Below are 26864 nucleotides of genomic sequence, written 5' to 3' on the forward strand. Positions count from 1 at the left end.
TTTGAAGATATTATATGAAATTTGTGCTAATTTTTAGAATCATATCTGCTGTTTGATGCACTGGGTCAGAGGTCAGGAGATCTCTGTGTGGTTCAGGAACCAGTTTGAGGCAGTTTGAAGGGATGAAAAACACGGATAGCTGATAAACTTTGGTCCCTTTCTTGAGTAAAATGTTTCTGTATGAATTGAACACATCTATTCTTCGTACCCTGGGAAAATGCGCAGGGAGGATAGCTTAGACAGCGATGAATTCATTCCTTGGCCTTGGTAAAAGCTGCATGGTCTCTGGCTTGCAAACAGCAACACGTCATTACGGGCTGTTTGAGTCCACCTCTAAACTGTACGTTATAAAGCATCAGACAGTAAAAAAAACATTTACTTTTATATTTGATATAAAAGTAATGGAGCTAAAACAACTGGTCAGATCACTGGGGTGGAACTGTCTTAACTGCCACACACAGTGGTCTCCGAAGGCACGTCTTCGTATTTCTTCTTTGTGGCTTTGGTTTCTGATGATTATGTTGAGTTGTTGATGTGGTTTTATGCACTTGATTATTTGATCATTTCTGGCTGATTGTGAAGTTGAACAATGACTGTTGTTTTTGTGGTTTCACTTTTACACACAACATTAACGGACCTGGGGAGACGAGATAACAACGAGCAACAGGTAGAAAATATCTCGTTTCACAAGACTGTCTATGTAAATAGTAAAGATGGGTGCGATTCAGAATGAAACAAATAATCGCTTAGGGCCCAATGGAGGCTTGGGCCGGCCCTGAGAATAGCTCTTAGTGAGGAGTCGGCTCCCATCGTTCACTTCAATGAGCCAAAATATTTGCGACTGATCCATCATTAATCTTTACACTCAGAGGTGGTCCTAGCCTGTTTGGCGCCCTGTGCAAACCAACTTTCCAGTTGTAAGAGCAGGGAGTGGGTGGGGGAGGAGGTGGAGGCCCTCATGCCACTCTCCACAAGATGCCTCCCTGGGTGGTTGCCCATGTTGCCCATATCAGAAACCGCCACTGTTTACAGTGCCAGATTTAACAGCATGTGGGCCCCTGACTTTCTTTTACACATGGAAATTTAAACAATACTTATTAACTGAGTCATTTAATCGACCACATCTTATCTAAATATTACATCCACATTTGACAAATGCTTCCTGGTGCAGCTTGATGCTCAACTCTTTTTGTTAGTGAGCAGACTACAAAACATCTAGATATTTTTGATATCTACAGGGTAGGTCATACGTTTCCATACATATGAGACTGTAAAATGTGTATTTCTTTTATAGTTCAGACACCCAAGAAGACGCATTTGACAAAAGAGCAAAGAATTGAAATTATACTACAGTAATGGCTGGATCAGGAAGCAGTCGCATGGTTGCACGAAACTTTAACAGAAAATATGGAAAGAGCATCACAACGAGCATCACACACGACACTGTGGGAAAACTTATTTGCAAGTTTCAGAAAACTGGAAATGTTGCAGCTCAACCACGAAGTAGTCCAAGACATGCAGCGATTACAGAGTCCCACAAAATAAAAAGGGTTGTCCAATATAAAATGTTTATTTTTTTCTATGTATGAAAACTTATGGTCCACCCTGAAGATGTAGACATCTACATCTACATTAACGGACCTGGGGAGACGAGATAACAACGAGCAACAGGTAGCAAATATCTCGTTTCTCAACACTGTCTATGTAAATAGTAAAGATGTAGACATTAACCGAATATGAGCTGTTCAGTTAAAACCCTCTTTCATCTAACTTATTATTACATGACTCGATCATTGACAGGATAATGAAAACTTCAGCAGAAGGTTAAAGACTGAAAACACCAAAATGAGAAGCTGTTTATATTCTATCTGCAGTTATGTACAATCAAAGAGTTTAACAGTTGCAAAGCTGGAGTTAAACCCTTTAATACAGAGTGAAACAACATTCTATATGTATTTTTTTACAGATTCTGAATCAATAACAATTAGACTTTGAGTGCACTGTTGGGAAAAACATTCAACTTTTTATTGAATATGTGTCTTTATTTGCCTCTGCGAAGCCAAACCTGATTGGCTGATTGCAGCTGTAACAACCAACATCTGGCAGTATTCCTGATTGACTGAAGTGATGCCTGCTGACGTTAAATCTTCAGTTCAGTATATTCCTGGAACGGTTTCATGGATTCTGTAACAAAAACTCCAGGATAGCCTGTGATTTATGCCTGGTATGTCTGTGGTCATGGGTCAGTGAGGCAGCCAGACTTCAGTTTGACTTGTTTTCTTTGGGGTTTCCATCTCACACGTGATCAGTAGAGGAGAGCACAGGGTGGTTAATTCACTTAAACATCAGCCCAAGTATGGACAGATTTTACCCCAATGACATTTTGTAATGCAGAAAGAAAGTTCTAAATGTAAAGGCCTGACTGTGTGTCTGTGTGCGGGGGTGTGTGTGGGGGTGTATGGAGTGTGTCTGTGTGCGGGGGTGTGTGTGGGGGTGTATGGGGTGTGTGTGTGTGTGGGGGGGGGGCTTGTGTGTGTGTGTGACTAGGCAGCCCTTTCCCCTGGCACAGGAACTTCTAGGAGGTCATGTGCTCTTTCTAATTCTGGCCCTGGCATGTGGCAGTAACTTGGTAAGCGAAGATCATAGCGGTGTCCTGCCATATCAAAAGCCTTGTCACTAAGTGAGTACACCTTTTCAGCAATATCACTGCGCACAATCAGGGCAAAGATCCGGGCTATGTAGCGGTGCTTAGCAAAAAGCAGGTACAGCTTCTTCCTCCTCCAGGCTATGTATCGGCACTGATCGTCAGCATGCAGAGTCACCTGAAGAGAAAAAACCAGACAACGTCATGTTTTTCTGTGAGCTTCCAGTAAAACACAGTTCAAGGTGTTGAAAGAGTCATTTGTAATAAAAGTAATTGATATTTGTAATTTAAATATCACTTATGAGAAATTCACCATGCTCAAAATGACAGAATGTGACTCCCAATAGAGTCTCAAAAAAGTTAAAGGTTTGCCATTCTATATCAGCCCAAGAGGCATATGAGGTAAACTTACAGCTACACAAACATAAAAACAGCTTAGACTCAGTGACCTCTGCATTTATTTCTAATGTTTTTAAAGGGTTATTTCAGCCAGGATTTGAATGAAAACTGTCAATAGAGTAATCTGAGCTCAGATGCTAATTAAAATACTTTATCACTGGACCAACAGCAAAGAATTCTGAAGAGATGGGGAGAGGAACTGCATCACACATGAAAAACTGAAACTATAAAGAAAAGTGTACATTTGTGCTCAGAAATGTGTGGGGCTTCTCTGCTGAAAGGGTTTAATAAACCTACAGTTCCACAAAAGACCTTGAGGTAAAGGTCAGTTCCATCCTCCCTGACCTTCATCTCAATTAGACATTGAAAGAAATGTCATTTTATTCATGACATGCAGAGAAGTATAAACACCTGGAATATTCCCTCCTCTGAGGGCCTGAGAGAATCCCATTCAGGAGAATCCAGGAACTGGAAAGGGTAGATGTAATGCAGGAACTCTCCATTCACTGTCACATGGATTCTGGAAGAGAACAGAGAATTAAAATCCATAAACAGTATTATAACCAGCATTGTGCCAGTCAATCGGCTCATCTGTGATTCCTGTCTGCAACATCAGGACATGGAAAAGGACTAAATCAGCCAAAAGGCTCAGGGACAGCAGGTGAGGCATTGATGAGGCTGACTGTCCTTTTTTCAAAGAACACAACTGAAAACTTCTGTCATTAAACCTTTAGGAGCCCCATCTGGGTCACGGTTACACAGAGTCATGTCAGATGAAGTGTAGACCTCAGACTGCTGGACAGAGCCAGTTCCATCCTCCCTGACTTTCACCTCAACCAGACATTGAAAGAAATGTCACTATATTCATGATATTTTTGTTATATTGCCGCATGTAAATATTTATTCACTTTTCCAATTGAGCATTCTTCTGTATTCTGATTTATTAACAAGAATCGTTTTAACAAGTTCACTAACACTGTTATGCTGTACAGAAGAAAAGACTGCATGGTGCTTGATCTCCGACTACAGACTTGTTTTCCTCTCAACGCATTTTAAGAACCAGTCATGTTAAAATGTTAGAATGCAAAGGGGAAACTGCTGTTTCGGACACTATTAAAACTAGTAAGAAGAATTAAGTCACTTTACAGAAAAACAGTCTGCCACAAAGTAAAGAATGCTTTGAGCTTTCTTTAGAAATACATTATATGAATCATGTGATTTGCTTCATAATCGTTATGGACTGTTATCCTCTGCCAGTTGCAGTATAAAGGGCTGGAACCTGGCTGATTTACTCCACACTTCCAACTATTGAAGCAGTCATAGAACCCAGATTAGCTGCAGAAAAGCTGGAGAAGTTTATAATTTGTTCATTATTTTTAAAAAGCATAGCTGAAATGGGAGGTTTTCCAGACCAGCTGTAATAGTGGGCCAGATTTGAACGTTATCTCTTTATTAAACAGAAACAACTTAAATGTTTAACTACTAGTGAAAAATTTGTCTTGCAAGTTTTAGTCCTGTAGAAATTAAGCAACCATGCAGTCACCTGCCAGACAGAAGAACAGACAACTTGTCAATAGCTGTTTTTCCTTCTACAGCAAAGAACTGGCCCTTCTCCAAGGTGTGGACAACTCCGTCACTGGAGGTCACTATCTTCCCAAAATGTGCAAGGGACACTCCGAGTCTTTTAAACATGCAGTTATACAGTTCCTGAAAGTCCTTGTCGAATGTGAGGCTCCTCAGCTTGTAGACTATATAGAGAGCCTGAGTCAAACATGCCCCGAACAGGGCGAAGTTCCAGAGGAAGGTGTCCGTGGTGCAGGGGTCCGACCATGCCCACACAGTGCTGCAGAAGAAGCCCACAGTCAGGAAGGTGAAGAGGTAAAGATGTCCGTAGAAACCGCTTCCTCCCATGAAGCCGAGGAAGAGCAGGATGTTGGCGAGGTGGAACAGAGATCCCTCCGCAGCCTCCTTCCATTCGCCACAGAGCGGGAACGCTGGCGGCGCCGGCTTCACTGTCAGGTTCATGGCTTCAAAGTCCGGAGGCTCCATAGAGGTGGAAGCGAAGAAAGAAGCAGCGCAAACACAGAATCAGCTCCGACCTGAAGGACCTGCGGCTGCGCACTGCCTGCCTGGCTGTCGAACTTTTCCTGTCCTGTTGGGTTTATGAGGCACCGCCGCAGACAGCCCGAGGGAGGGGCTGATCACATTTATATTTTAAACAGGTTCACCCAACGCAATCATTAAAATGCAAGTTTGAATGAATTTACACTCACAATACATGACACAACCCATGTTTAATTTATCCAAATCTTTTAAAAAAAATCTATTTCAGAAAATAAATTTCTGACACTGATATCATCCTACGACCAGATTGAGATTCAAACTCTTTCAATATTTGATATTGTACACAGCTATCTAAACATGTATTCAATAGTAATAATTGTACTTATCCAACTAAATATTATTACAATATTATTACAAGATGCACTGAAGAAGGTTCTGTCTATTTTGGATAATAAACAGAACCCTCTCCACCACATAGTGGACAGACAGCAGAGCACCTTCTCACATAGACTGCTCCAGCTCTGCTGTCGTAGGGACAGATACAGGAAATCCTTCCTGCCACATGCCATCTCACTGTACAATAAAAGCTAAATCATTGTTCTGCACTAATCAGTCCAATTTTGCACAACTGCACTGTGGCACACTGCTGTACATATATTTACATATACATATCTGCATTTTTTGATTCTCTGCAAGGACTGCTCTAAGTTGCTTTTTATATTAACAGCATTTTATATTTTTACAATTTATAGCATTTTATATTTTATTTTTATTTTATCTACAACTACTACTCAGTGGTAGTTGTTATTGTCTTGTCTCTATGCTGTAACTGCGAAGTAATTTCCCTGCTGGGATGAATAAAGTACTTCTATTCTATTCTATTCTATTCTATTCTATTCTATTCTATTCTAAATATTATTAACCACTATTACTACCTACAACCTTATGAGTCACATTCCAGACTGGTAGAGAACATAAACTCATTACAAAGAACGTTTTTGAAGTAAAAATATGATCGTTCAAATTCAGTAAACAGTGAGAATGAAGAGACTCATCTACCACAAGGAGCCATTTAGATGTATGTTTCCAGTCACCATCACCCTTAAGAGACAGATTCACTGGAGCCTACAGGACTCATGAATTAACAAATAAAATCGACAAAGCTGTCAACACGTTCATCTTCAAATCGAGAACTTGATGATGAAGATTAGGCCAGTTTTTGGCTTCCAGTAGAGATCCACAGAAATATAAAACATGAAAAAGCAATCAGAAGCAGTGAGTTGAAATAACAAACTTTACCAGTTCATGATGAGAGTAAAATGGGGTATTGCTGAAGGTGAGAACAATTTAAAAGATTTTTAAAGAAAGCTGCAATTGACTTTTAAGCTGTAATTAAACCTTTACTTAACAAACCTTCTTTTGTAATAAATCACAGACCTATGTCTAATCTTCCTTTGGACTGTGGTGGTGTTGAATATTTCCTTAACTTACCTTCTTGTGTTCTCCTTCCAAGGTTCCATGGTACCTCCTGGATTCTGTTCCTCCTGATTGTCCAATTGTTGAATTGCTCAAGATTAGTACCTCTGATTCCTGTTTGCCGACTGGAAACGCTCAGCTCCTCTTCCTCAAGCTTGCTTGAGGTTGGAGGGAGAAACCTGTTCTCCCTCCAACCTCACCACCGTCCAGTGGCTTCACTCTGGTATCCACAAGATCTCCCTCATTCTGGCACCTTTCCCATACAGACCCAGCTCGAACCTCTCTCCACTTTCCCTCCCTCACAGACTTTTCTCCACCATAAGCAGTAAGAAACTTCATTCCTCCTGTACTTTCCAGCCTGTTTTTCAGCACTCATAGTCTTCCATTCTGTTGCAGAGATCCCTTTTCCTTCTCCCTCTCCAGATTCCCCTGACAGAGACACACACTCAATTCATTGTTTGTACAATAAACTTTTTAATATTTCCATCTGAGTCCTGAGAGTGATCTACATGTGGATTTAGAAATTATCCCAAACCATGACACATTGCTCAGTCAGAAACAACCAATTAGAGCCAGGAGAGTCTTATGTTGTTAATCACTGTCATGCTCACCGCTTGCATGAGATCCACTCGCCATTACAGCTGCAGCTGGTTCACCACAATAGAGTAAGTTCAGTTCATTTATATAAACTTTACTATGTCTGCTTTTCACATACATAAAATCACAAAGCACTGGACAATAAAATCAACCTTAAAGAATAAAGCATGATGAGAAACAAAAAATTGACATGAAAGCCTGAAAGGAACAATAAGAGCTCTGTCCGTCAGCACAACTTATGACTGGCCAACAGTTCCACACTGTCCTGGAAAAGACATTGATGCCAAATCCAGTCCACTTAAAGGATGCAAAAGCAAAAGATTCTTACAGATTTTTCTACAACTGCAGATGTTCAGCTCGCCCACTGCCTGAACTTCACCCTGGTCAAAATGTGAGAGTGAAACTTGATGGAGAAAAAAAGTGGACAAAGCCTGCCACCTTTGTCCAGGTTTTGTAGATAAAGTCTAAGGACTTTAGACTTCCAAAGGACTTACAAGGAGCCCAGACCCTACCTTGTGGAAATGGCCAATGTTCCCATGTCGCAACAGACATCACCTTCAGGTGGTTCCTGGGACGGATACTCCTGCAGAACAACATAGTTCTGAGCCTGCGGTGGGGGAGAACTCAGAAACTAGACATGTAAAACAGGTTTGAAGAAGAAGAAGTAGCTCATGTTGTTACCTTGTGCTCTAGCTAAATAAAACTATACTGAGATTACCTCTCATGTCTACCCTATCATGACAAAGGAGTTGTTAATTATCTTTGATAATACCCTAACCCTGTTCATGAACATGAAAAATAAACCTAAACCAGTTCATCTGTTCTTCCGTGCTCAGTATCAATAGTTACTGTAAAATGAATAACGCAAAGTGAGCAAATATCTGAGAAGAGGACTGGAACATCGATCTATCTATCTATCTATCTATCTATCTATCTATCTATCTATCTATCTATCTATCTATCTATCTATCTATCTATCTATCTATCTATCTATCTATCTATCTATCCGTCCGTCCGTCCGTCCGTCCGTCCGTCCGTCCATCCATCTATCCATCCATCCATCTATCTATATATCCATTCATGTCTATATGCAGCATTTATTGGGCAAGAAGTGGGTTACATCCTAGACAGGTCACTGGTCCATAAGTGTTGGAACTAATGTTTTTGAATGTTCTTTGTTTTCAGCAAGAAAATGTAACATTTTCACAAATTAAAGACACAAATTAAATATGTATGTTATGGTGGTGGTAATATTAAAGGAGACCACACAAGGATTTTCTGATTAAATGAAAATTTGATTTATCAAATCATACTAAAGAAGCAAAACCTGAAAAGGGAATACCTGAAATGAGAAACCAAAATAAAATTATGCAAAACCCCTAACTAACCAGAAATAAACAAATGCAAAACAAACCTAACAAAACCCAACCATAAGATACAAACCAAACCAAATGGAGTTCTGAGGAGGGAGAGGGAAAAGCCTCCTGTCTGCTGCAGCATGGCAGCTTTAAAGCAGCAGAGCACCAATCAGGGAAAAACATCACACCTGCAGAAGGCCTGGATCCAGAACCCTGCAAGGAAGAAGGGCAGAGACCCACTGCAGCCGTAACAATGTCATTTATACATTTATTGAATCATTTAAAGGTGTTTCATGGTAATCACTCATAATCCGCATTTGACTAAGTAAAGCATGTGGACTGAAAACTATGGATAAGAAAGGCAGCAACATTAACATGTAAGCTCATATAAAAGAATCAAAGTTAATATAGTGTATGTATGGTATATGGTATCTTAAAAGTAATTTTTAGTGATTTATTGTCCTGCTAATTAAATCATAGAGCCTGAAAAGTCATTTAGAATACTTGGTCAACATGTTGCAGGTTTTCTGACAGATAGAAACCTAGAAAAGATGATAAACTGGCTCTTAAAATAATTAGTACTGGGTTATGAAACTGCATATAAGTGAAGTTTATGGTGATGTTAAGGTAAGGTCAGGTCATTTTATTTATTATATAGCACATTTTCAGCAACAAGGCAATTCAAAGTGTTTGACTGTTCATGTAAATACATGTTAGATCAGCTGTTCTTAACCTTTTTTGTGGTACCGAACCCATCTGTTTCATATGCGCGTTCATCGAACCCTTCTTTAGTGATAAATAAAATATATATTTTTTCCAAATTCAAGACATAGGTATATGTTTTTTGCTGGTGCACAAAATGAGCCGTGCATGAACGTCACCTTGCTCAAAGAACAAAACCATGAACTCACAGCAAGTTACAGTGTTACTTTATTCTGGCCCCCCAAAAATATTTCGGCCCCATTTCAGAATTTCAGCCCCCCAAATATTTTTTTACTATTTTACTAATTAAAAATAAATGTGGATTTTTTCAAAGAATTAAATTTTTTTGAATAACTTCATTTTTTTTATTTTAAATTTAATTTGTTTTTTGTCGTTTTAAATCCACAAAATACTTTTTTGGGGCCAGAATAAAGTATTGCACAAATGACATACCTGCAAATCAGTGTGACTTCTGCTGTTGTTTTTGGGAGAGCAGTTCAGAGAGGCGTGGCTTCACCTTGGCAAGTGCATCTTCAGAGCAAAGTCTGTTCATTTTCTTCTTTATTTGCTCGACATATTTAGTATGGATAAAAATATTAAGAAAGAAACCACGCGACGTACAACTACGACAGCCGCTGATACTGCGTGCACTAAATTCCCCGCATCACTGATTGGCCGAGCAATGTAACATGATCCTCTGCAGCAAGTGATGGCCAAGCAGGGCGTGTCATCACGACTTTACACAAGTGTGTCTTTACCTCCACGGCAGAGGCTCCGCCGAACCCCTGAGACCGACTCATCGAACCCCTGGGGTTCGATCGAACCCAGGTTAAGAACCACTGCGTTAGATGTATTTTCATTATTTGCCCTGGGCCTCTTTATGTGTGTGTGCAGTCTGTCTCTGTATCTCATGAAAGTTCATCCCAGTAGATCACTGCTCCATAATAATGTGGTAAAAAATCTTATTTCAACTTAATCATAAAGTTCTCTTTTAAACAGTTTATAAATAATTCTTTTAATTTTTTTATTGATCTCTGCCATGGACTGGCGACCTGTCCAGCTGACCCTGCCTCTCGTCCGTTGACCTCTGGAGTTAGGCACCAGCAGCCCTCCTGACCCCAATGGGATGAGGATGTAAAGAAAATGGATGGATGGATGGATGGATGGATGGATGGATGGATGGATGGATGGATGGATGGATTCTATTGATCTGATATTCCTCACAATATATTTTAAAGTTTGAATTGTTGTCATTGGTGAAAAGATCATTTAATTTAGTTGATAAATTCTTTTTTATATAAAGATCTGTTTCCTCATTACTTTCTCAATTTATTGGCTGTTTTTATGCTTCAGTTAATGTTTAGAGTAAAAAGCATCAGCTCTGATTTTTCTGTGTTATTTAATCTTACTTCCTCTTAGTTGTTCTGGAAAACAAATAGACCTACCTCTCATTGACCTGCAGTGAACTTCTGGCTCACAGTCAACAAATATTCACCTTCCTTGTGGAAATTCTGAAGACTGACAGAGTTTCTACTGGCCGTGTATTTTCTCTGTTTTGATTTATTCAAAATCTGGACGTTTTATTAGTGAATAAAGTTGAATTAGTTTAAAGCAGTTGTTTTTAGGTGTTGCTGCCATCGCTTTGATATGTTTTTGGGAAAATGATTCAGCCAGACTAGAATAGAAATCGTGTGCACCTTGACAAGGTGACCTTGACTATTTGCTGGACTGGAGAACAGGATGTATTTGGGGCACCGACAAAGGATTGAACATCCCTGGGTGTTTTTCACATTAGGCACCAGAAACAGACTCAAAAACATTTCTACAAGGTCTATTTTGTTCTCTTTTTTTACTTGAAGGGTCAGTGATGAGGAACCAGGAGACTTGAGGAACTGATCAAATAGTCAACTAATGATCATTTTCTACAAAGGATGATGAAACAGGACAGTGTCACGTCTGTGTCTGGAGCATAATGAGGGGATCTTCTAAAATCTGCATCTATATATATCAAGAGAGGCAAAGTAATTATTTTTAGGTGGATGGTCAGCACGAGTGTGTTGGGTCGTGTGCAGAAGTTAGTGTGTGTATATGTATGCTTGCTCAAAAGTGTACACGAAAGCAGGAGAGATCAGATATCCAACGACGGCACAGTGCCAGTTAGAATTAATGTCGGTGTGTTTCAGTGAGTGTGTGCAGGAAAAGACTGTGTGGTAGCCAACATGGGGAGCAGATGTGTTCATTCGCATGTCACTTCATCCCAAAACACTCTCCTGGGGGACGAAGAGAAATAATTAATCTTTCTCAGACGACAAGCTGAGGTGTTTTTTTTAGTGCTTGATTATTTTTAGCTGTCCTTGGACATAGAGCTACATGGTACATTTGCATTTTCCTCCCCTCACCTCTCCTCAGGGCAGCATATCTAATGCTGTTTTCTAGAATATGTGGAAAATGCCCCTTTCTCACAAGAAGTGGTAATAGCTATTGAAGGAGACGTTGATTTAAGTTTCAAATATAACTAACGATAATAGATCTTGAAGAATCTACTGGAACACAAAATTTTCAGAGCATAATGAAAGAAGTCTTTGGACACAAAGGTGTGGTTAAAGCTTGACGAGAGTCGTAAGCACAAAATGACTTTATACACAGAAGGTTAATAGCGACTGGTAGAAAAAAAGGTGTGCAATAATGTTCATTAAATACACTCACTGGCCACTTTATTAGGTACACCTTGCCAGTACCTGGTTGGATCCCCTTTTGTCTTCAGAACTGCCTTTAATCCTTCGTGGCAGAGATTCAACAAGGTACTAGAAACATTCCTCACAGTCTGGTCCATAATGACATGATAGCATCACACAGTTGCTGCAGATTTGTCGGCTGCACATCCATGATGCAAATCTCACGTTCCACCACATCCCAAAGGTTCTCTACTGGATTGAGATCTGGTGACTGTGGAGGTCATTTGAGTTCAGTGAACTCATTGTTGTGTTCAAGAAACCAGTTGGAGATGATTCACGCTTTATGACACGGTGCGTTATCCTGCTGGAAGTATCCATCAGAAGATGGGCACACTGTGGTCATAAAGAGATGGACCTGGTCAGCAACAATACTCAGGTAGGCTGTGGTGTTGACACGATGCTCAATTGGTACTAATGGACCCAAAGTGTACCAGGAAAATATCCCCCACCTCATTGCACCACCACCAGCCTGAACCGTTGATACAAGGCAGGATGGATCCATGCTTTCATGTTGTTGACGCCAAAATCAAGACTCATCAGACCAGGCAACATTGTGATCAAACCATCACACCTGCCTCTGGATGAACATTCATCTGCCTGTTTATCAGGCAGTAGAGCTCCTCAAGAGCTATTTTGGTGTTAGCTTTTGGTAGAATATAGACAGCAATGATCAGAATGGAGCAGAACTCTCTTACCAGCTTGAAGGATCTCCAATTAACCACCAGATATTCCAGGTCAGGTAAATTCTATCAGTTTTAACGGCTGTGTACTAGGATTTATGCACATACAGGAACAGATTTCCACCTTTACTCTTATCTAAGGCTGCAGTTCTGTCTGCCCAGAACAACTTGAGCGCCTCAAACTCCTCTGCAGCATTAAGGATGTTGTTATCCAACCATGTCTTGGTGATGATCATAACGCAGCTATTTAACCTGCAGGATGCGATGCATACCTCATCTCATCTAGCTTGTTGGCGAGATATCTGGTATTGGTGATGAAAAGGCTGGAAATAGCTGGTCTGTGTGGATTAGTTTGTAACCTAGTGTGTATGCTCCGTTTGCCCTGATTCTGCTTTCGGTTATATCTTTTAGTTTTTGCCATTACCCACACAGGGGTAATGGTAAAAACCTCATCTGACTGTCGTAGCTCTGGTGGGATAAAATCCTACTTTGAACATATAAATCAGGATGTCTGATTCTTAATTTTCAATAATTCTTCCCTGCTGTACTGCTTGAGAGCTTCACAGGGTTTCCATGTGGTACTAAATTTTTCATCACCCCTTCAAAATATTTAGAATTTTTCATTGATGTTCACTTTGTGTTTTAAGTTTAACTATAAAATCTGTATAAAAATTATAACTATTCACAGGACCTGAGCTGAGGTTTTCCAATCAGTTGCTTCAAAACAATCTTGCAGCCATCTTCCTAGCAGTTCTCTTAAGGGGTTCATATTTAGAGCAGAGATAAAAAAAGAGAGTGAGGTCTTGGTTTGGAGGTGTATCCTTGACATTAGCATAAAACAAATCCAAAATCTTGTTGACAAACTGGTGAAACACTGGCAGTGTTAAAGAGAGTGAGGCATGATTAAAATCACCAGATATTGCCACAAATGGATTAGAATGTTGTGTATGCATCTTGCATTATCAGCAACAGCTGAGGGTGGAATGTAAACTTACTGCCGAAATAACACTGGTGAATTTTCTTGGTAAATATTATGGTCAGAAACTCACTGCCAAGAGTTGAATGTCTTAATTTCAGATCACAGTTCACAGGAACATGTTCTGGATGACACAAACACTGCTAATCCAACTCCCTTCTTTTCCTGCTGCTCTTTCAATCGCTGTCTGCTCTTATAGATAGAATATACTTTATTGATCCCCAAGGAATAATGGCTTATTAGTTGGCAAGCTGTCCATTAAATGTCTTAAATATTATTAATAGAGTATAACCATAAGATATAAAGTTTATAATATAGATACAGGCACCTAAGAGAGATGTAAGTAATTCAATATGACAGAATATAAATAAATAACAAGCAAGCCTTGCAAATATGCTATAAATAATCTATAATTGAGTGCAGAGAAAATTTAATTTAAGCTACTCAGACTTGGGCATTGTAAAGGCCTGGCAGAAATGATAGTATAGTACCATCATTGATAGTACTATCAAATGATAGTATAGTACCATCATTGATAGTACTATCAAATGATAGTATAGTACAGTCAGGAAGCCTGGCAGAGAGACGTTGGAGTCTTGGATACAGTCCTGCAACCATGTCTCTGTAAAACACATAACTCTGCATTCCCTATACTCCATTATGAGATAAAATCAATACCAATTGAGTAAAATCAAATCTCAGTTGGGTTGAAGACCAATGGGTTAAAACAGGGGTGCTGCCAGGAATCTTGTGCCCCATCACAAAAATGGGCCCCACCTACTGTTACAATTTCTTGAGTCTATTTGACCCATAAAAGGCATCAAATTTTAAAGGCTTGCAACTGCTTTGCTTTCTTTGGATAATAGCACAATATTTATTACTAGTGAAATTTGCATACAACAGTCCACATGTTGTATGCAAATAGGCTGCTTAATTTTTTAAATTAGTTTTAGCTTACTGAAATGTCTCTCTCCATGAGCAACAGTCATAGACAATATGCAAAATATAAATAAAGCAATCAAGACTTCTAAAAAAAATGCTATGTAGTTAGGGTTAGGGTTTGTAGTTAATTGTCACCATGTAGTGACAGTTTGTTATGAGACAGCTAATCTGTGAAAATATCAATCTCCTCCACCTGCTCCCTGAACTGCTGTTGCTAGCTAAAGTAAGTCATTTTTACTGCTAAAAACAAGTTTTAAAAACGGAATATTTTTTATTTTGTAATCGGCAGGGCCCCACATTTTTCTATTTCTATAAACAAAAAAAACAAAAAAATTGTGGGGTCCCCCTGTCAGTTGAGGGCCCTTGGAATTGTCCTAACTTTTCCCCCCTGGGTCAAAATAAGTTTTTTGGTGGGCTTTAAAAGTGCATAGGGAAAGGGCCTGTTGAATGTGTGAAGGTAGGGTGTTTCATAGCTTACAGGCACAGAGAAGGCCTTGTCATTCCCAGTTCCCAGGCTTAGAACTGGGAATGACCAGGAACAACAGATATGAGTGATCAAGACGAAGTGTAGCAGTGGAGAAGCTCTGTTAAATAAGGCAGGGGAAGGCTGTTTAAAACCTCCAAAAGGTTTTTAAAAGAATTATATGAACTCTAAAATACACTGGCAGCCAGTGGAGCGAAGGCAGGACGGGGTAATATGCTCTATTTTACATGTTCCTGTTAAAAAACATGCAGCAGTATTTTGATGTGTGAAGATTGACTTAGAGAATATGTGTTACCACATTATAAATGCTTCTAAAACTGAGTTTTAATAAGAGTTTTATTGTTTCACTTGAAATTAAAACAGTCATCCAACTCTTCAGATTATTTGTTTTAACCATCTGACATTGTACCTTTCATTAAAATCCTATTGGACTACAATGGATTGTATAAAATTGGATGTGATTGCAACAAAACCTGCAAACATATTGTGAACCACTGAGTACTCCTTCACTAATAAAGGACACCATGTCACCAAGACAACCGTGCTGTCGGCCGTTTCACATAACACTTCTGTCTCATCAGTGGCTCATCAAACATTCTGCCCACACAGGCAGAGGGATGTTTAAAGTCAAATTGAGACATTTCTGTCTTTCTGGCTCATATTTAATACAATATACATAGTGATGTAATTACATACATAACATTATGTACAAGTACAAAAACTTTCTTAAAATGAATAAGGAAATTGCTTAAAAGATGAAAAGAGAACTCAGCAGAATGAACTTTGCAGTCAGCCCTGGCTACATCAAAAGCAGTCATTTAACAGTTTTATGACAGCATTTTAATAACTGACTTAATATGCACAATAAAATACTCTAAATAACACTATAAACTGAGTAAGATATCTTTGTATTGTGCAATGTCCTGTCAATGGGAAACAGCAACAGAAGTTACTGTGATCCATAAGAAGAGTAAGGATTTAGATTAAAATCCAAACAGCACAAAGCAAACAGTAGAGGTTTGAATCTTGAAAAGTAAAAATAAAATAGAAAACCAAAGTAATATTATTAACAAGCTTCTGTCACCGTGTCAAAGCAGGTGAGAACTCAATCTGCAACAGAGAATGTTGTTCATATACAGAGTGTACATAGGCACTGAATCTAGTCATGTGACTTGTAAATCTTTATTTTTGTTTCAGTTTGTTCATTTAACTAATTGCACTCAAAGCTTTTTACCTATAAATACATGAACGACAGTGATTCCAGAGATGAACACAGGGCAGCAGCAGAGCTTGTTTTAGCATTGTTCCACAAGATGGCAGAAGCGTGGTTTTTAGGATACAGAGAGTAGCTAAACGGAAAAGAAGAAGGATAACAGCTTGGGGCAGCTTCCTCCGAGGAACGAATCTGACCCTGAAATTCGGTAGAAATGTTTGGAAATTTTAGAGAAAGACTTCACATGGTCCAACAGGACTTCTCAACCAGGTTTGTCGCTTTTTTTTGGACCACAACATGATGTTTTGGATATCCTAGCTAATGTAGAAACAGCTGCACTTACTGCAGTAGTTTAAGTAGCAGATGTGCTTGTGGTGCACTGTCAGCATTACACTGAAGGGAATGTTAGATAGTTGGATTTCTTTTTGGTGACCTAATCTGCTAGACACCCGTGTTTTGATCGCAGTCTGTAGTTATTGGTCTCAGCTGATGATCATGTGACGCGTAAGATCATGAAATGACGTCACCCCCAGCCCTGTACGAGTCTAGCGGCTGAAACCCCGGTGCATTATGGTACATTTTTACATTAATTCCGTCTCTTGCTACCGAAGTCCGGGGGTTTATTCCCATACGATTCAACAAAGCTGAGTCTTAATTTGTCATACTATTTTTAGGGATTAGAGAGTTGTTGTTTTTATATCTCATTTTTACAAAACATTTTAGATTGTAAGTGAAGGCTGGAGCTGTGTGGCGTCGGGACATTTTGCATTTAGAAAGTTTACAGGGGACCGTTTGTTGCCGAAAACTGTTGTCAGTTCTTTTGTTTCAGCTGCTCAGCAGTACGTTAGACATGCAATATTTTAGTGAAACAAAGTAGAAAGTACAGATTAACTGGTTCGTAAGAGGGTATTTCAGAGTGTAACTTCACTCTAACCACAGGGTCGATTGTTTTTTGTTGATTGGTCTAGAAAATGTTTTTAATCTGTTCTCAGTAACCAAAACCCTCCCTGAATTTACCCAAGTTGAACACAACATCAAGCACAATTTTCTCCTAGTTTTGCAGAATACTGCGGGGCCCTGTACTGTACTCTACTGTACTGTACTCTACTGTACTGTACTCTACTGTACTCTACTGTACTGTACTCTACTCTACTGTACTCTACTGTACTGTACTGTACTGTACTCTACTGTACTGTACTGTACTCTACTGTACTGTACTCTACTGTACTGTACTGTACTCTACTGTACTCTACTGTACTGTACTGTACTCTACTCTACTGTACTCTACTGTATTGTACTGTACTCTACTCTACTGTACTCTACTGTACTCTACTGTACTCTACTCTACTGTACTCTACTGTACTGTACTCTACTGTACTGTACTCTACTGTACTGTACTGTACTCTACTGTACTGTACTGCTGTCCTCATCTCACTCTGTTTGCACTCTGTTTCAGTTTCAAGACCCTGGGAGACATGTCAAAAGAGACCAAAATCAAGAGGAAATCCAGGTGACATGTAATCTGTGTGTTTGTGTTTGTGTGTATACCACAAACACACTGTATTGTTTACACATAATATTACTGGTCCAGTTTTGTGAGCTTCACAAATTGTCTAGCCAACTTGTATTAATGTCCCTCAAGAAAATATTTAATAATAAAATCTTTTTTTGCAGTTGCACAATCTCACAAAGAAGAAAACAGAACAATCCTGTCTTTAGTTTCAGTTCACCTGTTGGGAAAAATTATTGCATATTAAGAAGTTACTTTACTTTAATAATGGGGGTCAGAGGGCCCGGTGGCGCCGGTTCATGGCAGCCTCGCTTCTGTCAGACTGCACTAGGGCAGCTGTGGCTACTGTCCAGCAGGTAGCCACCATCAGCATGTGGGCGTGTGCGTGAATGTGTGAATGACTGTAGTGTGAAACACTTTGGGGTCCTCTGGACTTGATAGAGCTCTATACAAGTACAAAGCCATTTTACTTAAAGTGGACATATCATGCTTTATTTTCATATGTAAATCATTCACTTATGGTCTGCAAAGTAGAACTGCAATGTTTTGGTCTGAATTCCTGGTTATTATAACTCCACAGACCTGTTAGCCCTGTTCTGAAGTGTGTTTTGGAGCAACTTGTTTTGTTGCATTTTATTTTTCATGTGAATGAGACATTTCATGCCCCGATCCCTCCAGGTCTCAGAGCATTCCTCTAGATAATCATACCGCTGATGATTATCTACTGGCAGAGAAACTATTTATTTTAAAGTTTATTAAAGATGTCAACAACAGAAGACTTGTCCATCCAACCTTACATGTTGGAACCAGAGTCTGACACAGAGCAGGAGAATGAAGAACCACACATTCAAATAAATGCATCACAATGGTGTTACTGTAATTACAGTCTCTCCATCCATACTAACTACCTGCATTGTGGAGTGGAGTTTAGCTATACTGCCCATGTATATCCAGATATCTTTTAAAATATTAACGCTACTATAAAATGAATGAAGTAAACAAAGCTTCACATAATTAAGGAGTTCACTAACTCAAGCGTCAAGAACGTTACTGAATTGGGTCTTGTGTTCCCCGAGACAAAAACGGTAAAAACGAAACCAAATAATTATATCCAGAACATGCAGTACAGTATCAAACCAATTGCCTGGATGTCATTATCAACACACAAAATTAATGTCTAAAATAATCTTTGTTGTAATTTTAGCGTTATTTGGAGCTTTGCTTTGTCCCTCGTTTTAGTAGAGAGGAGGAACTGGCCCTCAATCAGACAAAGTCAGAAAATCTCTTTGGATACTGGCAGAGGTTGCTGAAGCACTCGTTAAGTTCTCCAAAAACTGACTTAAGCCGACACTTCAAACAGGATCTGATGCTGGGGGGCGATGTATGGAATCTTGTGCATTAGTACAAGCTAAAACTGAACCTTTTGGCTGGGCTACTTGTAAGTTCAGCATAACTGAACTTGGACTACAAAATTGCTATGAAGAAAAAAAGTGGCAAATTCACAAAACTGATTAGTCATGACCTTGTTTTAACAGTTCCACAGAAAATGCAATGACATCACAGACAAGAAAAATGTTATAGAGAAAATTTAACCCAAAGAGAATATAAAGATATCTATGCAGCACTGCGAGAGAATAAATTTACTTTTTTTGCACTCATAGACATTCAAAGTACACAAAAATGCATTTAAGGGCTAAAAAAGTAGATCTCATGTGTCACAATTGTTGGTTAAAACTAAATATTCCCTAGAATACGTAAATGTAACTGGAGAATTTGTCACTTACCTCTGAATTTGTGTAAGTATACCAATGTCTCCAGAAACTTTTTAAGTAGTGATTCATAACTACAAACTTCCATGAGGTATGACTATGATTTGCAACACCATTTCTACCAGTCAACCTTGTAGAAGTGTGTGTTGGGATCAGCTCCCTGGACTCCTGTCACTAAACTTCTCACTAACACATTGTCAATCTTCCTTTCAGGTTGGAAGAAGGTTTTCCATTTTTAGGTGCTGGACTTGACATTTTGAATAGGTCAGTAGAGATTCTATGCTTCTGTAATTCCCTGGTTGTCCCTCTCTGACATGCATAATGTGTTCACTAGGCTGATTGCACTGATTGTCTGGGTGAAAGCGTTCTGACCCATTAGGACTTTGATTTGGTTGGTCTCAGTAAAGCAGATCCAGAATGTTTGGATGGAAAGAAACGGTTCTTATCTTTCTTTAGGTTTGAGAAGAGTTGGTTTCTGCTCCATAAAAGAACCAAAGCCTGTACCCAGACAGCCGAGGTACGGACTGTTTTTTGTTGTGTTTTTTCAGGTGTGTTCTTGCTTTTCAGTCCAACTGATTTTAATTGATGGCTGATTAACAGTCGTTTGCTGAACTGCCATTAGCTGAATCAGGAGTATTAAAGCAGGGAACTTCTAAAACATGCAGAGCAGCACGCTTTGAGGACCAGGACGGGGAAACACTGATTTAATCAAGGCGTTCAAGTTCAGAGTTTTAGTTTCAAAAGTCTGTAGGAAGTGCGACACTTTAATGAAATCTTTCTCTGATATTACCCCTGACACAAACCTCAGACATCTGTTTGATAACAATATAAGTCATCAACGGATGTTATGAATGGTGATGAGTATTTCTCTGTTGCCTGAGCTGTAGTTGTGGTAAAATCTGATGTTTGGACTGGCCATGTTAATAATGCCATCCAGCACTGTCTGTGATATCCCACACCTATGGAGAACTTTGTACAATTATGTTGTTCCTCCAAGTGGCTCCAGAGAGTTACCTATTTTTTTAACCCATTCAAACACCTGTCTGCTAATTTGCCTTGTAGGAGTCGATTGCCAGGAGCCCCAGAGTGTTTAACACCTGTAATTGGACAGGGATGGATTGGTTCCGGTGGCTCTGACCCAGTTTAACACATAGATCCAAGAGCAGCGCTATAGAGAGTCTAAATCGACTTATAAGCCAGTCATCATGGGCCAGAAGATTTTGATGATCTCTGAAAACTGGTTTCCCCCAATTCTCCCATTTACAGCATCTTTCATCAACGCCAATCCATCCATCACGCAGAATTACACGGTATTTAGATGTTTACAGGAATTACGTTGAATGCTTCACATCTTGACATAATTTATCCGTTAGTTGGGTGTGCTGTGGTGGCTCAGGGGTTAAGCATATAGAGGCCTTAGTCCTCGACGCGGCCGTCACAGGTTCGATTCCCGGCCTGGGGACCTTTGTCGCATGTCTTCCCCTTCTCTCATTACCGGCTTTCCTGTCAATTAACTATCAAATAAAGGCCACAAGAGCCAATAAAACCTTTAAAAAAATGTATCCTTTAGTCAGTTGTAAAAAAAATAAATAAATAAAACTGGTACGTCTAACTCTTACCTTTTCATAGAAAGTAGCGTTCGCACGTTTCAGGCCCCGTTTTGCGTTTATGATTAGAAATGAAACCTCTGATCTTTAATCCTTCTTTATTTTTTAGTCTGTGGATGGTGACATAGTGATGCTGTCAGCACACTGGGAGAGGAGAAAAGCTGCTCTGACACACCTACAGGAACAACTGCAAAGCCTACCAGATTTCATCACCGAACTTGATGCCATTACTGCTAACATAGGTGTGTATGTGTTCCAGATTAACTCTATTAATCACTCACTCTTGTATCCATTATGATGGAGTAAACAGTGAATGTGGGAGTCCAGGAAAGCAGAATTTTTAAACATGACAATCCAGTTGCTTCTGTCTTTTATTGACAGATATCAACTTAGTTTGATTGTTGTGGGGTCATATGACCTAATAGGACAAACTTGCAAACAGTGACACAGAGTGAGAATTGTTCAGAGATGAAAGTTGTAAGTGGCATAAAATACTTATTTTTTGTTGTTCAGCTGTTGTTCATGTTTCCAACATGCAATGCTAGCGACATGGGAATCTCTTCAAACAATGCAAGTAAAGCAGTAAGACTTTCTGGTAGTGTTGATGCACATGAATTATTCAAGTAGGAGTGCCAATAAAATGTTAGAGAGAGCTAGCGCTTCTCTAACCTACCCACCCACTGCCCTACCCACTTTTTCCCTGCTTTGCTTTGTCTTTGTGCTGCTTTTTGGAGCCTCTCTTTGCACATCCTGCGAATCTACAAATTATGGATCCGACTAGTGAACGCTCAAACTAACATGTGGGACTAGAGCTGCTAGTTGGATGTGATTCTTACTGAGATTGGCAGACCAGCTGTGGACCCTGGTGCTCACCGGGGGGATGGAATCAGTCTTGGAGAAGTCGCTAGTTTGGTCCAGCGGGATGGCCACACTAATTTGGATGATTGGAAAAACAATGGAGATGTAATAGTGAGACTTTAAGGTAGATGAAAATTAAAAGTCTTACCAACTGAAAAATATTGTCACTATCTGAACTGTCTCCCCTGTGTCAGCCTTGGCTGGCTGGCTCTCTCAGATCTCCTGGATGATATGTAAACATGACGCTCTTCCCCATCCTACAGATACACACTCCCTGATCTCACCGTCTCACTCTAACATAAAGAGCGCTGCATTCAGTGGCAGCAGCCCCAGGTTTTTGTCTGGTAATTGTCTCCTCTGGATGAATTTATCCAAAATGAATTTTGTTGTGCTTCGGTACAATAACAATAATAAAGCGTTCATTCATTCATTCATTCATTCATTCATTCATTCATTCATTCATTCATTTATTCACTTTTAAGATACCACATCAGTTACACCTAACCTGAGGAACTGTTGTTGTCTATCAAGCACACACTTCCTCTAAGGACAATGACCTCTTACTGCTGCACTAAAGGTTCACTGAACAGAATGAACTGGTTCACTGAACAGAATGAACTGGTTCACTGAACAGAATGAACTGTTTCCTGCTGAAAACGAGATGCAATCTGTCTTTTGAATCTATTAAAACTATTTAGATAATTTGGATTGTATATGACGCAATATGAGTTATGTCTCATGAAAAGTACCTTGAGGAAATGTTTTGAATTTAGACTATTTGATTAAAATTAAGTCATTTACTAAAACAGATGAGAATATAACAGGTGTGTATGTTCCATAAATGTGTTTTATTGTTTTATTTTGAATGTGTTTTAGCTCAACTAGAAGGTGAATTTGCAGAGATGGAGAGCAGACTGCTGCATCTGGAAACTCTGTGTTGTCAGTGTGAGCAACAGACTGTAAAGAATCATCATATGAGTCAACTTGAAGAATATAAAAAGAAGAAAAGGTAGGTGATTTTATTTTTTCTGTTGTCAGTCATTTATCTTTAAGCTATGTTCATTTTCTTTTATCAGAAAATAAACAGATTATCAGGAATATCACATACACTATATTACCATGGTATTCATCCATGTTAACAGACAGATGGACCTGAGTGCCATCCTGTTCTTCAGCACAAAGCTTATGATATCTGTTGATGCTTTGTAACTTCGACAGCTTTAACTCTTCTGGGAAAGCTTTGTTCAAAGTTAAAAAGTGTGTTTATGGAATTTTTTTAAAGCATTTTTTCAGAGGTACACTTGTGAGGTCAGACACTGATGGTGGATGACAGTCTCCACTATAATCTAAATCATTCTACAGGTTTTCTGTTGAGGTCAGAAGTCTCTAGGTCCTTTTGACACAGGAGAAGTTCAATTTGTCCAAAATGTCTCTGTATGCTGATGCTTTAAGAATTCCTCACAGTAGAATCACGGGACTGAAGGACGGACACACACCATCAGTGCGTCTGAATTCAGGGGCTGCATTGTTTATTCGCAGCCTTTGAAGGACCCATCCTACATACACCAGATCCTTCGAAGGCAGCAAATATATGGAGGAATTTTTCTGCCATAATCCAAGATCCAACAGCACACATTTTCAGGCTGAAAGCAGGATTTCATGTCTTTTGTTCTCAAAACTTTTAATACTTTTGTTTACAGTTTAATTTTGAAAGCAGGATTTCATGTCTTTCTTCTCAAAAACTTGTAATGCTTGTACTCAAAACTTCTCCTCGCGCTCACACTTAGGCTGCATTCACACTGCAGCCTGAAGTGACCCAGTTCCGATTTTTCTTTTGACGTGATGCGACGTGTTTCTGATCTTTTTATGACAGACAGTCTGAACAACAGAGGTTTAATTCTTTTCCAGTGGTACCCAGGCCACTTGGGTATCTCATACGTATCCAATTCAAACGTGACCTAAAGTCCAGGTCGCATTCATCCGACCTGAACGTCACTGATACTCGACAAATGTTCCTATTCTGCTTCCTGATACGCGCAAGCAGGAAGAAAAACAACAACCATGATGGATTAAATTGTTAATATGGTGGCTCTGGTCGGACAACAACTTCAAATGTGTAAGCTATGCTCCACCGTTAGCATCCATCGATATAAAGTCGTGTTTATTCACCACAGTGTGTTTTGTATACCAAGTATTTCTGTGTTTTGTCTTGTTTCAGTTTCACACCTTTTTGCATTCAATCTTCTTCAAATACAACACCAGCCTTTTTTTTAAGGAAGTGATGCAACACACAGTTTAGCTGACAGTGAATGTCAACAAAGGACGTTGGCTCTCATTGGTTGGAGCAGTTCATTTATTTTTAGGATTATTTAAAACCTTTAGGGACAAAAAAACTCCTGAAAAATCGGGTCGACGCCTGCAGAGCACCAGCAATGCCGAGGCCTTTATACCAATATGTTAATAGCTTAATTTAAGATTTGAAATTCCTCTTGCATTTTTTTTTACTGTCCTCACAGTTAGTTTGTAACTGTGTTTCTATATTTCTTCTTTTTCTGCTCAGTTTATCAAATCAAACTTTTTGGTTTAGCCTTCTTTCATAAAATGATGTTCAGGTTTGTCCCTTTGTTGAAGGACCTTAATATAGATAAACTGTGACTTAGTTTGGGTTATCGAAATATAATGAGGGATATAATGATGAATAATAAGGAAATAGTTTGGTTATGTTCAGAGCATTTCTTTCTGCATAAAAAGCAAATGAAAGGAACAGACTGATATTACTTGAGTTTTAATAGAACCTGTCTGTTTTGGTGCAGGAAGGAGACGGATTTACTGGAAGGTAAGCAGCAGAGTCTCTGACACACCTGTTCTCTCTTTTTGTGTAGAAATTAAAACCTGAAATGAAAATGAGTTGGCATTGTAAAGAAAACATTATTCCCCCCCAAAAAAACTGTATTAAGAGTTTATTATTGTTATTATTATTGCTGACAATATAAACACACGATGTAAGTAATTATTTATGTTCAGCTCAATTTATTATTAATACATTATTGAGAATTTATTCTCTCCATTGAAACAACCTTCTTAACCTGATTATTTGCCCTGAATTCACTGTAACCAACTGTTGAAAACATGATGTAAGCCTGGATGTCATAATAAATGAATAACTTTAAGGTTGGCAACCATAGAAGCAATCTTCACGGAGGTCAGGTGTGTGGGTGTGGGGGTGTGCGTGTGTGTGTGTGTGTGTGGGACGGGGGGGTTATTAATAAAGTTTTCAAGTGATATTAAAAGGAGGTTTGCATGATGGTGAACGAGCAACAAAGTAAACAATCCTAAACTGGATGACTCCCTCATACTGATCTCTCACTTCACTGCATCAACTTGAGCTTTGATTCATCAGTAGCTGATAGAAACACATGGACACACTCTGGGTGGCCTTCAATAGACTGCTGACCTGCCTTTGTTTGAAGCATCAGTCTGCTGTCTCAGTTAGACTGACCTTTATAAAGGTGAAATACAATATGAAGACAACAGGATTAAAAGTCAGGTTTTATGGTGGCATGGAGTGGTTTCAGTTCCCTTGGAAAAGCTTGCATATTTAATAATTGTTTTCTTTTGTAGCTGAATTGAAGTGTGAGCATGCTCAGAGAGTGGCAGAAATGGAGCTGGTTATGCAGCAGAAGCTGCGAGAGCGACAGAAGGTCTACGAGGAAGCCTTCAACCAAGACGTAGAGAAGTATCTGTCCACTGGATGCCTACAGGGCAAAGGTGACTTCTTTTTCTTTACACATTTATTTTAAGCACCACTGAGGACACGATTAATCTGAATAATCAAATAAACATAAACTGTACCAGGTTTCATCTTGCTACATAAGTAAAATTTAATGGACAGTTTTGGTGCACCAGAATTCTAACTGTATGCTGATGTGTGTTGGCAGAGTCTGCAGGGGTCGATGTGGCTGTTCTGGATCAGATGACATTTATTAACTTATCAGACCTGGAGGCCCTGGATGATTTTCTTAATTCCACTGGTGAAGATTCCAGTTGTGGATCCTCTCTGACATCAGGTTTGTTTAGATTTGAGGATTTAAAGGAATTCCTGTCTCTATACTCAGTCCTCTACAACATCAGATGTAGCTGGCTAGAGTTAGATCTGAGACACAGCAAAAACTATGAATGATACAAGTTAACCTTCCTTACCTTCTTTCAATAGGTCCAGACCTGACTTCTTCCTCTTTGGAGTCCTTGAATCAAGCTCCTCCCATAAACAGCAGTCAGCCAGACCAGGCTGCAGAGACGCAGCAGGAGGAGCCACTGGTTCAGTCAGATGAGGAGGATGTCCAAGCAGACATGTTCCTGGCTGCTGTGCAGGATGTTGGCACAGCGTGGGACTCTGATGAGAGTGATGGAGCAGATGGAGCAGATCCACTAATGGAAAAACCTCAGAATTAAAGAACTGCAGCTCAGTAATAAAAGAATTTTGTTCCTGTAAACCCAGGCGTTCACCTACAGTCCCTCATGTTTCTGTGTCCCTGCTCTAACACAGCTGATTCAGATAACTGGGTTAGCTCCTTTGTGAATGACTGATTAAAGTGTGTTAAAGAAAAGGAAAGATTAAAACTTATCTAATAATATTCTAATAATTTGAGAACAGAGACTTGAAAGATTTTAAAGCTGTTAAAGAAATGCTATGGAGTGGACCTTCACAGTGATTTACCTCATTGTGTACACAGTTAAACTTTAAGAGTTGGTATTTTTTTTAAAGTGAGTTTTGTTCCAGTCAGCTGAGCAGAGTCTGCCAGATCAACCCTCTGCAGCTGCGCCAAGATGGAGGAAATTTTGGGTTCAAC

The 26864-nt window shown here is 39.4% G+C and overlaps 2 protein-coding genes across 2 annotated transcripts; one reads left to right on the top strand and one right to left on the bottom strand.

Annotated features, from left to right (window-relative positions):
• Window positions 1–1909: 1909 nt before the first annotated feature.
• On the bottom strand, window positions 1910–5259 carry popdc3 (popeye domain cAMP effector 3). Its single transcript, XM_032559090.1, has 3 exons — window positions 4587–5259; window positions 3455–3563; window positions 1910–2822 (listed from the first exon to the last, which is right to left on the bottom strand). Exons 1-3 carry the CDS (start codon window positions 5090–5092, stop codon window positions 2544–2546), a joined length of 894 nt encoding a protein of 297 aa, XP_032414981.1. The 5' UTR covers window positions 5093–5259; the 3' UTR covers window positions 1910–2543.
• An 11046-nt stretch (window positions 5260–16305) lies between these two features.
• LOC116717077 (dysbindin-A-like) lies at window positions 16306–26621 on the top strand. The gene is made up of 10 exons (XM_032558157.1): window positions 16306–16540; window positions 17727–17780; window positions 19763–19813; window positions 20006–20066; window positions 21266–21398; window positions 22891–23023; window positions 24828–24850; window positions 25636–25782; window positions 25953–26081; window positions 26228–26621. Exons 1-10 carry the CDS (start codon window positions 16485–16487, stop codon window positions 26464–26466), a joined length of 1026 nt encoding a protein of 341 aa, XP_032414048.1. The 5' UTR covers window positions 16306–16484; the 3' UTR covers window positions 26467–26621.
• Window positions 26622–26864: the final 243 nt, after the last annotated feature.

This window comes from Xiphophorus hellerii, chromosome 3 (genome assembly GCF_003331165.1).
Source record: "Xiphophorus hellerii strain 12219 chromosome 3, Xiphophorus_hellerii-4.1, whole genome shotgun sequence".
Taxonomy (NCBI): Eukaryota; Metazoa; Chordata; class Actinopteri; order Cyprinodontiformes; family Poeciliidae; genus Xiphophorus; species Xiphophorus hellerii.

Bases quoted from the DNA above. Each gene is read 5' to 3' on its own strand.
- popdc3 (XM_032559090.1), bottom strand. From the start codon at position 5,092: ATGGAGCCTCCGGACTTTGAAGCCATGAACCTGACAGTGAAGCCGGCG. The intron at 3,564-4,586 runs GTGACTGCATGG...GTTCTCTTCCAG, and splicing joins TCTGTTCTTCTGTCTGGCAG to AATCCATGTGACAGTGAATG. The intron at 2,823-3,454 runs GTGTTTATACTT...TTTTCTCTTCAG, and splicing joins CAGAGGAGGGAATATTCCAG to GTGACTCTGCATGCTGACGA.
- LOC116717077 (XM_032558157.1), top strand. From the start codon at position 16,485: ATGTTTGGAAATTTTAGAGAAAGACTTCACATGGTCCAACAGGACTTC. The intron at 20,067-21,265 runs GTACGGACTGTT...TTTATTTTTTAG, and splicing joins CCTGTACCCAGACAGCCGAG to TCTGTGGATGGTGACATAGT. The intron at 21,399-22,890 runs GTGTGTATGTGT...AATGTGTTTTAG, and splicing joins TGCCATTACTGCTAACATAG to CTCAACTAGAAGGTGAATTT.